Raw genomic sequence first — 13,109 nt, forward strand, 5'->3', positions numbered from 1 at the left:
GGGTGGGGGGGTCTGGACATACAACAATGCTTATATCTCAAAAACGTTTCAACATAAGAGCTCCACATTTGTTTTGTTTAGCTTGAAGCCCTGTTTAGATGAAGGGCTATTCATCGGGCATGTGTTGCTTTTTATCTCATCAAACTCAGATGAGACTTTTTTTTTCAGATTCTATCTTAATTCTTTTTGTCAGTGTGGTATGGCAAAGCAAAAATGTGTTATATTTTATTTGTAAGAAGACGCAGGGATGGAAAGTGAAGCAAAACTCTGAGGTGTGAGAGGTGTTGCAACGTGTGCACATAGCATCAGCAACACATCAAATTACTCAGAATCGCATAGTTTTATTTTCACACATTCTCCATTCTTGTGCAAACGAACTCATGTCGACATTAGGGAAAATGAAATAAAGTTGAGTGACTGTTAGATTAAAGTTTCCTAAATCCTCTTCAGACTCAGACAATAGCTGCGTCGTATCTTTATGAAATTAGAGATGAACCGTGCATCAAACRCACTCAGTCTCATTATAGAATCACCATTCTTCTGCAGTTTTTTATAATAGCACTTCATTATGTGTTCTAAAAAAGTATAATTTTCTGCTACTTCTGCACACACGCATTATAGTACATCTAATTATTATGCTGAAGGCATACATTTACTTATGTATTCATCACAGAAAGTCTTTAATAATCAAACAATGACTAAGGCCCTCTGGACACACACATTCTCTCATCTTGTTCACAGGGAAACAGATAAGAATGTTTGTATTCACTGCACACAAACCTCTGTGCTTTCCTGCCTTAATGCTTACTATCCATAAAATAACATGGATTCCATCTTATCTCTCCATATATGTGCTGCTAACTCTCTGATTGTAAAGTAAGGGAGTAAAGAAACAAAAAGGATAAACACAAATGTAAAAGCCTGAAGTAGGTTCCTCACTTTAAATCACTTTTCAATTACTTTGACTTTTTCTTTAATAAATGGCAGACGTTGATAAAATCCTGTTTGTTTGCTCATGTTTGGATAAAACTGTGCAACCTTCACATTTCTAGTTTAKTCTCGAATGCCTTCCTGATGAGGAAAATTGTGATATTAGTCCACAGTAATAGCCCTCTTTGCAAACAGCACTGACATTAACAACGTGTTACCTAAGTGCTTTTACCGTCCGTCTGTGAGTCACAAGGGATGGGTCGTCTTATTATCCTCCTAATGGAACTCAAACTGGGTGCACATAGCTGTGCCTATATGATATTTGTTTGTTTTTTAACCCTCACGTTATATTTACCAGGGGCTGCAGTAGATCAGTGATGGTTGCAGCAGGAAGGGYATCTGGTGTAAAACAAGTCTTTTATGCAAATTCACTTACGGTGGTGACTCCTGCAGGAGGGAGCAGCAGAAAGAAAAACAACRWTCATGATATTTACCTCCACGTCTGAATTTCTGGCTCATGTCCCCCAGGAAGCAATACAGAAAAGGTTCTGGCCTTTTYGTCAATCTGATTGAGTTTATAGACCTGCTTGCATCAGGTCCCACCATGTCAGGAAGTCCATGTGACAGAAGAGAACTAATGTTTTGACACATGTCCTCTGAGTGCAGTGATTATTTTCTCGGGACATTTCACGCAGCGACCTCTTCTCCCTGTGCTTGTTCACCGTGCAGACAGGTTCCCAGTCTTCTACTGCTTCATCAGCATATTTTAGATTTTTTTGAAAACCTGTCCTTGCAAAGTTTATTCAAAATTTAATTATCAATGCTTAAATATTTCTATCATTCAAAAACAATGCTGTCTGTAACCAGGATGTAAAATAGCTTTCTAAATTGTTTTCTCCCTTTATGTTTATCAAAATCAAATTAACCTTTATTCATAAGGTATTTTTTATGCACAAAGAAAGCGGCCCCGATGTGCTTTCCATTTGGAACTTGAATGATTTTATACATTCATACAGACACGTAGAAATTCACACACAGAATCATGAAAGTTTGATWAAAAAATACAATTTATTTCGTACATTTTTTTCAAAACATAACTTTTTACTAAAACAAAATGTAAACAATGGAGCTTTCTTTTTAAACCAAGGAATGTGCCTTCAATTTAATAGAACAGAAGACATCTCCCCAATTTTGAAAGTGGTGTAAGATATACCATGTTCTGGTAACCTTTTATCTAGTTATATACATTACTGAGGGACATCATTTCAATTTCTCTCTCAACATCTCATCTGTTCTCATGTCTCCTTCTTTATCAGATGCATGCACTTGATCGTCAAGACTCCTTGAAATATTATATTTTCTTGCCTTGATAGAAGTGGTACTCAGTGCTCTTTTGCTGTAATACCCCGCCCCCCATGAATAATGTCTCAACACCATTGTACTTCAGCGACAGTGGGTTTACAATTTCCATTTTCCTTGTTGAAGTGCTTCTAATGTCCAACCTCCTCCAGCTGTGCCAAGAGATGCAGTACTCTTCCCTGTGYGCACATCTGGGTGTACGCTAAAGCTAGTTTATTATGGGCTAAAACTGGCTGCAGGTCTCTAAATAGTAAGTGGATAATTTGATGAAGAATTCCCCCGTATGACGTGATGATACAACCCAAAGATCAGGCATTAAACTCAAGTAAAAACTTGATATGAGACACATGATGCAAACCTGTCTGTGATTTATTTACTTTGAGAGTTACAAAAGAGTGTTCTAGCTCCATCCATCCATCCATCCATCCATCCATCCATCCATCCATCCATCCATCCATCCATCCATCCATCCATCCATCTATTTTATTTTTGCACTTATTCTGTATCGTGAGGGAGCTGGTCTGGCTCCAGCAGCCTTCTGAAAGGTTTCAAGTCCATCCCAGGGCTACMTAGATAAACAACCATTCAACCATTCACCCACAYCTGAAGACAATATAGAGTCACTAATGTACCTAACGTGTTTTTRGTGTTCAGGAGGAGATCCCAGTGTCCACTTGTGGACAGGGAGAACATGTAATCTTCACCCAGAATAGCCTCGGGCTCAGCTTGAACCACCGTTCTGCTGTGCTGTTGTGTTCTAAAATGTTTTGCTTAATAAATAAAACTGTTTTTGTTTTGTTAATTATCCAAGCAAGCTTAAGATGCATCATCTTTACAAGAAATAAACAAACAAACTGCATTTTAAATTAATCCAAGCGGCAGAGAATAAAGAAATGTTTGAGTCTGGTTGATTCCCCAACGTGAAGCCTCCACTTATCACTCAAAGGCCCAGTATAGGAAAAACCCCTCTCTCCACATTTTGGCTGGTTTTAACTGGATCAGTACAACTCCTCTTCTCAGTTCTTATTACTTCAGTTCAGTTTTATGATAATCATTTTTGAAAACTTGTGATCTGCAGAGCTGGGACTGCTTTGATCTCAAAGACTTAGCTTTTTATTCATGTCAAAGGTTTTAGTTTCTGTTGCAGAAGATATTGTTTTTCTGCCTCGTTTCCTGTTTTCTTAGAGAATCTAGTGTTGTTGTGCATCTTTCTGATGGCTACTTTGTTTCCTGTGTTTGCAGATTGCTCATGTAGGTGGCCAAGAGGATGGAGGCCAYGACGCCTGTCTGCCTGGCTTTCAGGTCAAAACCTACCAGCTGGTGGACAGTGGACCTTTCCAGAAAGACCAAGCACTCCTGCAAGGTCAGTGAAACTTCTCAGAACATCACTGGTTTCATCGGCTCCYTCTCTCATTTCAAATCTGTCTTTCCTGCAAATAGAAGCAACTTCAGTCTGTTTGTGAGGAATCTGATGAATTTTGAGCAACATGTTGAGGGGATAGGGACGGATTAAGGTCGAGATGTGTCTGTGTGCAGATTGGCTTTTTTTTTACATTCCACAGAATTCATTCACCTGATAAAGAAAAAAAGGCTGGAGCTGCCTCTTTGTGCCACAGTGGCAACAACAGCATAAACTATGTCTGCCAATAAATTATTTTCCATCAATGAATATTTATTTCCACAYGTAGTTTCCTGCTTTTTGTTCTTTCCATAAAAAAAACAGCTGAAGACAGTAATAATGCAAGGGTTGTCTCGTGGAAAATGCCGGCCCAGGAAGCCCCTGAGTGGTCTCTGTGTGCCGGCGTGTCTGCAGATTCATATTTAAAAKGATTTCTGAACTGAAGGTGGCATAGTTCACAGCTGCTGTTTGTTTTGTTATGAATACTCAGCTGCATCTCTGACCCTATTCTAGCTCATCCTCACCCCTCCCGATTCAGTGCTACGGTTTGCCACAGCCATTCAGCTTTTCAAAACTTAGTTACAATMTCACCTCTATACATCACGGCTGATTGGTCCAGTTTGCTCCTCCGGACTTCACCTTCACTTCATCTCCACAGAGATCATCAATAAGTTCTCCCAGCTTGGAGCCCACTCCTCAGGGGCTGTGAGTTATGGCTGCTGACACGTCTGCTGTCAACACCCCGTCTGTGTTGACAGCTTGCAGTCGTTTTGCCACCGAGCTGAGGAAGTACTTACTAATTTATGTGCTCAATAATTCATCGGATGTTCCACTCAGTTGTTGTTTTATTTGTGCGGTCTGATGAAATACAATGAAAGTATGTAAATTCAAATAGGAATAATTTATAGTTTGTTAATGCAGCCTGTCATTTATTCGGAAACTTGTTTTAATTCCCGTCTCATTATTCAGTCCCCTCTTCGTTTATTTCATCATCCCGCCGCTCTCCCAATTGTTCTCCGCATTACAAAGCTACACTGGCAGAATAAAATTACCTGCTTCAGTGACATGCACATAATGTGCTGTTCCTATACACACATTTACTTCTTTTATGGCCAAAGTGGCATGCGGCGCTTTAAAAGGTGCTCTCATTCAGAACAAACTTTCTTTGTGCTGCTCTGAACTGACAGACAGCTTTTCCAATACAAAATACATACTTTCCTGCATAGACAGCAAAATGTGACAAATCTGTGAATTTCTTCTTCAATTTCCTTTTTTTTTCTTCAGCTTTATTGTACCTGATTCGGTCAGCTACTGAGGCATTTTGTCATCTCGGGGTTCAGTGGTGCGTGTAGCCGAAGACAGAGCTCAGTTCTGCTTTAGTGCTCTGCTCTGGGACGACAGAGTGGTTCCATTACCGTGAATATGCTCCTGTCAGCAGAAACACCTTTTACGGTGGGCGGGGGTGGTCCCACTGCTCACCGCTGCTTACAGACRTACGTGTACAGAAGGCAGGGGCCGCACACATTCGCGCACTTTCACAACGCTCATAAAATTATTGACACACGTTTGTGGAGGCGACTCAGGAAGTTTGTTCTTCAACAACCGAGTGTCGGCACGACTTCAGCACAGTTTTGTTGATTYAGTTGCACAATTCACGTTATTATTTCAAGTGTTTGTGGAAAAAAAAATTAAAAGCACTTGATCCTAAATGGAATTTCAGTCTGTTCTGTTCAAAACTAACAAAAAGGTCAAACTAGAAGCACATTTGAGAAGAAAATGGCTACAGAAATATTTCATGCAATTTTATTGAGGAATTGTTTTAATCTCAAATGTGATGCTCACGGCAAACACTCCAGTTTTTCCAGTGTTAGTGTGAAAAAAAAAACAGGTAATTTTTTTTACAACTTGATTTTTTAAGCGCCTGGTTTTTGTAATAAATATGAATCAATTTCTGGAATGATAACATTAATAACAGTGCAAAAAAATACAATAAATAAATAAATATACTGTAAATAAATAAATAAATAAATAAATAAATAAATAAATAAAATAAATTAAACTTGTTGAGTTATTCACATGTGAATTAACAGGAAGTGATGTCAAAAGGGAACGTCTGCATGTAAACAGAGCATTGGGCCTCATGCAAGAACATGTTCGTATTCTTCTCCTAAATTTCTCTTACTTTTGTTCGTTTGAAGGGTTCGTACGAACATGTCACGTCAGATTCAACAAACTCTTCTATCTTCAGGAAAAATGTGTAAATGAGCTGCGTAAATTCCACCTGTTCGTATCCAGCTGCTCGTGCACGCGAGAGGAGATTAACATAATTACCACCCTAAAAACACCATATAAGGCTATGTTTCCTGCCTCAGATATCAGGAAGTGTTCATTCATGAAAAATGACAGCAAAAACTAAAAAAATAAAAACTTTACGAGTTCAGAGATTGAAGTCCGTCTGTTAGAGATCCAGAAAAGAAAATCTGTCCTTTTTTAGCAGGTCAGCTGTGGGATAAAAAGAGCTGCTAAAAGTATAAACAACTGTGTTAAATCATTTTCATTTATTCAGAAGCCACAGCGCTGCGCACCGTACAAATAAGTCAAAATAAGTCTGGCTCTTTGGAGAAAACCCAGGACTTGATCATATATCCCCTCTGGCCTGGGAACGTCTCGGAGTCCCCCAGGACGAGCTGGAAGGTGTCGCTGCGGAGAGGGGGTCTCTTTGCTGCTGCCACCGAGACCTGATCCCAGACAAGCGGCGGAAAACAGACGAACGGACAATTTATATTGTTAGTCTAAATTATTACATTAAAAATTATAACTCTAATTCAAGCAGAATAGCTTATTGTCAACATACAGTAATTATGGAGTGTAATTTATTTTCAACTCAAAATATCTTCAAACTAACGAAATATAAAGTTATTAATGAAGAAAATCCGTCTGGATAACAGCAGACTGACTGCTCGTAAAATATACGACAGGTCTGGACCACTCGTGAATTTTGTTCRTATCTGAAAAAAATCTTAGAATATGAAAACATTGGTGAATGCCACAAATTCTCCTAAATCACTCGTACAAATGTGTTGGGTCAAATAATTGGACACAATGAGCGCTGGTTTCAGAGAACTTCCTCCCTGCTATCCATATCGGTTGAATTTAAACAGATTGTTCGTCGAGTGTGAGTGAGAATCACTCAGAATGCCAGAGGCTGCAGCCGGTCCGTGACACATGCAGATTTATGGAAATGCTGCTCAGCCCCATGCCACCTGCTGCAGACCTCCCTGTGTAATTACCAACGGAGGGGCAGTCTGTTAGCAAGAGATACCTTTTGGTTCATGGAGGTTCARGGACATTTATTATGACTAATGACCATTTCTGAGAAACAAACGTTCACACAAACGTGTCTAAACAGTCACTCTCTTTTTTTTGTCCCACTCCTGGGACACTGTGTCTTTTTTCCTTAATCACTTTGTCAACCATTACTCTGCTTCCTTTCCCAAGTGTTTTGTTTAGTTTTTTTCATTTTCCATTGCCTCCAATTTTCTGTTTTCGTTTTTTTAGTATTTTTATTGCCTGCTAGTTTTTCAAATTTAAAATAAAACACATTTTCATGAAAATCCTTGCATATAATCTCCAAAAACTTATTATCAATGTACAAAACAATCTCCAGTTTTTCCCATGTTCCACATTTCTCATAACACCATCATGTCTATACAGCCTTTTTCTGAAATAAGTAGAAAAAAAGTCTTACTTGAGTCTAACTGCTTTCAGTCCATTCTACAGAAGGCTTTATTAGTTATACAACAGTAATCTTACCACCAAAAAGAAAGAATTTTGAGATCTACAGAAGACAGTCTGCATTCTGAAAGAATTCATTTGAAAGAGGAATTCAACTGTGGAGGCCATCTTCATTCATTCTACAAAATGATTTGCCATATTTCTTTTCGAAGTTCCGAATACAGAACAACTTCTCCACAGGGMTGGGATGTATTAATCAAACCAGTAGGGGTATGACATTTACGGAAGGATAAATTAGGTTTTCTGTTCTGAAAAGTAACTTTAATAGCTCTTTCTCTCAGTGGKTTTTTTGCCATGATGAAACAATGAAATATATTGATTTAGAGATAGTGTTATAGCTCACCTTAGTTCCGCAGGCTAGTTTGTTTCTTGCCTTGTCACTGCCCTCGCTGAGACGGCAGTAAAGTTGATGTAGCTTGCTGTCAGCAGCTTGGCTGATACTTCATAGAGCATCTTAAAATGTTACTTTAGAAAAAAAACAACTAAACTGGACTCGTGTGTGAGCAGTTAGAGCAAGGAGGCCATCATGAATAACATTAAATTGTGTTCATTTATGCAAAAAACAGAGTTTGTGTTGCACCGGAAAGCTATAGGGCATCCCCCTATGACTGCTGATAAAATGTGAAGTAAAGAAGCAGAGTCTCCTTATCTGTTTCCTGCAGAGCTAACTATGGCTCTGCATAGGCTTTCTTCAATCCCACCCCTAAATACGATTATTCCTGAAAACACTGCGGCCTTTAGCAAAACTCCCGTTTCTCAATTAAGCATTTTCTAAAACTTGACCTAAAAAAGAAACTACCTGAAGGAGATGGTCTTCTCCAAGCTTGGCACTGCTTGCAGCGGTGGTCTGTGAATGTGGAGTTTTCCAAACTGGCGCAGTGCCCGAGTCTTATTAACTGTATTGAGCTGTAAAGATCTTGTTGCTGGCACGACGCTCGCCTCTTGCCTGGATTCCCTTAAACTTTTTGATCAAGGCAATTTGAAAGTATTTGAATTCCAATATAGGCTAGTGGTTTCAGATGAATTGGAAAAATGAAAAAGCTCCCTCATCTGTTTCATTTTTGTTTCATTCCTCTACACAGCTTGGCTTTTAAAGTTTAGGTGATAAAGTTTTTCTTTTTGTCCTTCCTGCTTAGAAAACAAAATATTGCTTAAAGTATAAGTTTTGCCTCAAACAACACAGGGGGAAAACACACACAAGCAGCAAGAAAGACATATTTATCTTTTCATAAACAGTCCATCATGTTGCTTATGAAAAGGGGAGTTTGGTGATTTATTTCCTGCTTTAAAGGTTGACCACATTCTCAGCCACATTTCATTTGAAGGTATAAGTTTATGCAAGATGTTGCTGGAATTTATGCATTTTCTTCTCTTGTAAAAACCTCCACCTCTCGTTGCCTTTTGTTGTAAAAATYGAGACATTCAATGTCAATGAGAAACTCTTAATTTCACCACTGTTGCTTCTGAGAAACAACTTTAACAACTTTCTCTAAGACACAAATAGTGAGAATGTAAAGAAGAATGCTTTACAAGCTAACATAAACATTTCAACCTTGTTTTTGTTCAAACTCCTCTAAAAAGTCATGTCTTTGGCTCAAACATAAGTTTGTACTTTTTCTTGCTTGAAGAAATAAAGGTACCACTTTACAATAAGGCTCCCCTTACAGATGTTTTTTAAAGTGTTTATAGATGGGTTATTATTTCATCTGTGAACAGTTTATAAATTATTAATATGTGTTTATTATGCATTGAGACTAAACTGTCTGGTTTCTTTCCAAATACTGAGTCAAATCTGTTTGGGTATTAAAACATTTCAGACTAGTTTAGTACCTTGTAAGTAAAATAATGATTAGGGAATGCATATTTTAACATATAATATTGTACTGTATTACTGCATTATAAATATCCGCAAATATTAAAGGGATCCTAATTTTAAAGTGTAAAACTGTACACTATTTTAGATGGGGTGGGATTATTTGGTGTGTTAACATGTTTTATTTTACTTTTTTGATAGATCATCATTGTTGACAAAACTTACATGTTTGAACAATAATATCAAATATTGATAATCAACACAAAGTTTTAAAAATGGTGATTTTCCACATTAAATACTAACTTTTGGCATTTATAAATGTTTATTTGTCATTAATAAATAATGTACTGTATTACACGGTAGGTCTCCCTTTGACAGTTGTGAATATTTATAATGCAGTAATACAGTACAATATTAATATATTAAAATATGTGTTTCTTATTGTTATTGTGCTTACAATGTTGTAACCTAGTCTGAAATGTTTAATAAAGCACCTTTAGATGTAATATGTACGTGAACAGATTTGTCTCATTATTTGGTAAGAAACCATTTATTAATGATTTATAAAGTGTTCACAGAAGAATTAATAACCTATCTATAAACTCTTTATAAGCCGTCTATAAGGGGAGTCATATTGTAAAGTGATACCGAAATAAAAGTGCAGTTTGGAGACAGAGGCTGTAAACAGATTACCTTTACTTAGAAATATGTATATCTGCTTTGTCCTTATATTATTGCTTTAATATTACTGATTAATGACACAACTTTAGCTGTGTTACATCAGCCCACTGCCACCCAGATCAAAGCCACCCTGATCACTCACCTACAGTGCATTTGCTCTGCCATCCATAGAGTGTGCATGCATGGATTGATATTCCGTCTTTACTCACCCTGCATGGCAAGGTGCACATCCGGATCATGCCACTCTCACGCCTCTAATGGCGTAGCATTAATCACTTTCTGTAGCCAGAGCCACCAGGACCTGCAGCTTTTTTTTTTCCTGCTGTATTTTTAATTTGGCTATAAATCAAGGTATGCTTTTGACAAATGACTGTAATTACAGAAAAGGCCATTACCAGTATGCCTATACAAGTGTGTATGAGTGAGCAAGTACTTCGGCACGTGYGGTGGGTGTTTCCAAGCAATATGTTTGTAATTTGAGCATCGTGTGTACAATATGTCTATCATAGGCCAGGTATTGATTCGCAGCAGGTGACATCATACTTTTGAACTGAATCCAGGGAAAGAGAGAATCCACGCTGGTCCCTGGTGAGCTCACTTGTGCAGGAGCTTAATTCAGCCTCATATGGGTCAGCTTGTGAATGGAGGCTGGTGGTAGATGGGAGTTTGGACAGAACGAGAATAGAATGATGATGCAAGGAGAGGGAAGGACTGGGTGAAAGTAAAAATACAAATAAATGATCTCGATTTAAAAAAAATGACTCAATATAATTTACTGTTATTTGATTTTATTCTGTGAATTTGCTGATGATTCATTAAACATATTAATGTTACAAAAATCCTAAATAATCAGTCACATTTRTTTGCTGTTATGATAGACACACTGGGTAAAACAAAACTTTTATAATTCACTGATTGGATCGTAAAACTCAGGCATATCTAAATTTGAGTTTACTTATTGGAGCTCGATCAGAAGCCATGTTTACATCAACAGTTTTATGCACATTTTGAAGTATTGCATTAGGAAGGATTGATGGAAACAGCAAAATAGAAAAAATCTTGAATTTTGCAAAAAAGTTTTTATGTGTGTGGTCCCTGCTAGATTTCAACCTTTTACTTCCTGTTTACTAAGCCATGCGTAACTTAAACTTCTTGCGTTACATTTGGATGGAAACAAAGTTATAGTTTAAGAAAAAAGGAGTGGCAMTATGAAAAATCTTGGTCTCAGTGATGTTTCTTTACTGATGCTGAAAAAAGTAGAAGTTGTTGCAGTTTTAATTGGTATACTTTTTACTGTCATTACAKATATTGATGTAGACCATTTTCAGAATTTAAAAGTCCAATACTTTAGCACTCTGTATATTTTTTTAATGTTTGCATTGCTGGGAAACTTTGCAGGAAATAGCTGAGTACATATTGGTTGTTTTCATTCAATTTAATTATTGGAAGCTCACTGTCAAATGGTTACATGTTGTATTTCTAAAAGACCTCTTAAAGCTTGTTATATTAAACTTTCATTTTCTGACAGCAACAGCTTAAAGTCAGTGGAGACAAACAGACCTTCTCACTGACTGCTTAAAGCTGACATGGGTTAACAAACAATTGTCTAATTACTTTCCAGCAGCATTAGCATTTATTTAAAAACACAATTCCAGCTCCCTGACTTCATTAATCTTCTTTTAGCTTTTGTAGCATTCTGGTCTTCACCACCTCCTGAGGGAAATAAGACTCTCTTGTTTCATTGCTAAATGGCAGCACTGATGGTCTCCCTTTTTTTCTTTATTTTTCTTTCTTTTTTTAATCAAGTTACCATCGCAGTAATTTTAGAATTTTGCTTCCAAGCATGCAACCTTTTCAACTTTTTTCAGGAAAAATATCTCAAAAAGTCATGTAATTATGCTTAAATCCAATATGGAAACAAGGGATTTGGTTTGGTTGCCAATTCTGTGCTCAGACGTGATGCAGCCTGGGTTTTAAATTGGCTAAAACTCTGGTACAGAAAGCAGATGAGAAGACAGAAGCAGTGAAAACTGGAACAACAAACAATTTAGTTTTAGTTTTCTTTTTGACAAAAAAACCAACAACAAAAAAAACATTTTTCTTCCTCTTTCTTTTGCAATTCCTCAAATTGTTTTTTATCATATTTACACATTATATGTTCTGATTTAATTAGAATATATGTGCTGATGTAAAACCTATTCGGAATAAATAATATATTTGATGCTCTGATATTATTAGGACTAAATTAGCAGGAGGTTTGATAGTAAAATGGGATTTACAGTATTTCTTTTCATCATGTTTATGTATACAACACAGACAGCTCACTTCTCTGTCAGCACACCTGCTGCTGGCTGCAAACAGGCCCCTCATTCTGCTGTTATCAAATCTGGCAGCAGCGGCTCTAAGAGTCGGTCTGCAGGGGCTGCAATCACAGGGCATCAGGGGGRCAAAGGGACACTGGTTGCCAGATGCACCATTACTGCGGATGGAGGTTTGGCACTAGTTGACAGTACATGGTGGCTCACTGCGTCCCCATTGTATCAATCTCACATTTTTACCTCTCGCATCTTGCAAAAGATTTTCTGTCTTGTTCTTCAACTTTGTTTAGCCAACTCAACTTAAAGGGGCAATATCATGTAAAATCAACTTTTTTGAGTTTGATATCATGTTATAATGTTATACTCTCATAAAAAACATGCCCAAAGCCTTGCTTTGACTCATTCATGCATTTTTGAGAAATCCTGTAGCATTTTTATGAAGCCATGCTGAGGAGCAAAACGACAGGTGGGGACCAAAAATGCCTCTGGGGCGTGCCTTTAAGCCGATCTTCCTCATGGCAGAGCGCCCCCCTCCCCCCACACACACACACACACCCCGCCCATGACTCCTGCAGGCTCTCAGTGAAAGTGAAACCTAACTGTCTGCTGAGCTCTCAACATTAGTTCTCACTCAGTGAAGTTCTTTTCAGATTAAAAATACCTTTGAGGAAATGTATTTTCAGATGCCAAGTAAACTGCATCATGGCAGCCCCCAACCCATTTTGAAATGGGCAAGACAGAAGAAAAAGGAGGTTCTTAAAGAGACAGAGGCCAATTTCAAGGCATTTAGAAGAGGAAGTGATGAGAAGATAAG

General features: G+C 37.7%; 1 protein-coding gene across 1 annotated transcript in view; it reads left to right on the plus strand.

The window, feature by feature from the left end:
* The window catches only part of cdh13 (cadherin 13, H-cadherin (heart)), a 325,369-nt gene that overhangs the window by 96,052 nt on the left and 216,208 nt on the right, over positions 1-13,109 (plus strand). The window contains exon 2 of the mRNA XM_014034245.1: positions 3,532-3,652. Coding sequence (XP_013889699.1) covers positions 3,532-3,652 — 121 coding nt within the window. The remainder of the gene's footprint in view (positions 1-3,531; positions 3,653-13,109) is intronic.

Source organism: Austrofundulus limnaeus, unplaced genomic scaffold, assembly GCF_001266775.1.
Source record: "Austrofundulus limnaeus strain Quisiro unplaced genomic scaffold, Austrofundulus_limnaeus-1.0 Scaffold7, whole genome shotgun sequence".
NCBI classification, from domain to species: domain Eukaryota; kingdom Metazoa; phylum Chordata; class Actinopteri; order Cyprinodontiformes; family Rivulidae; genus Austrofundulus; species Austrofundulus limnaeus.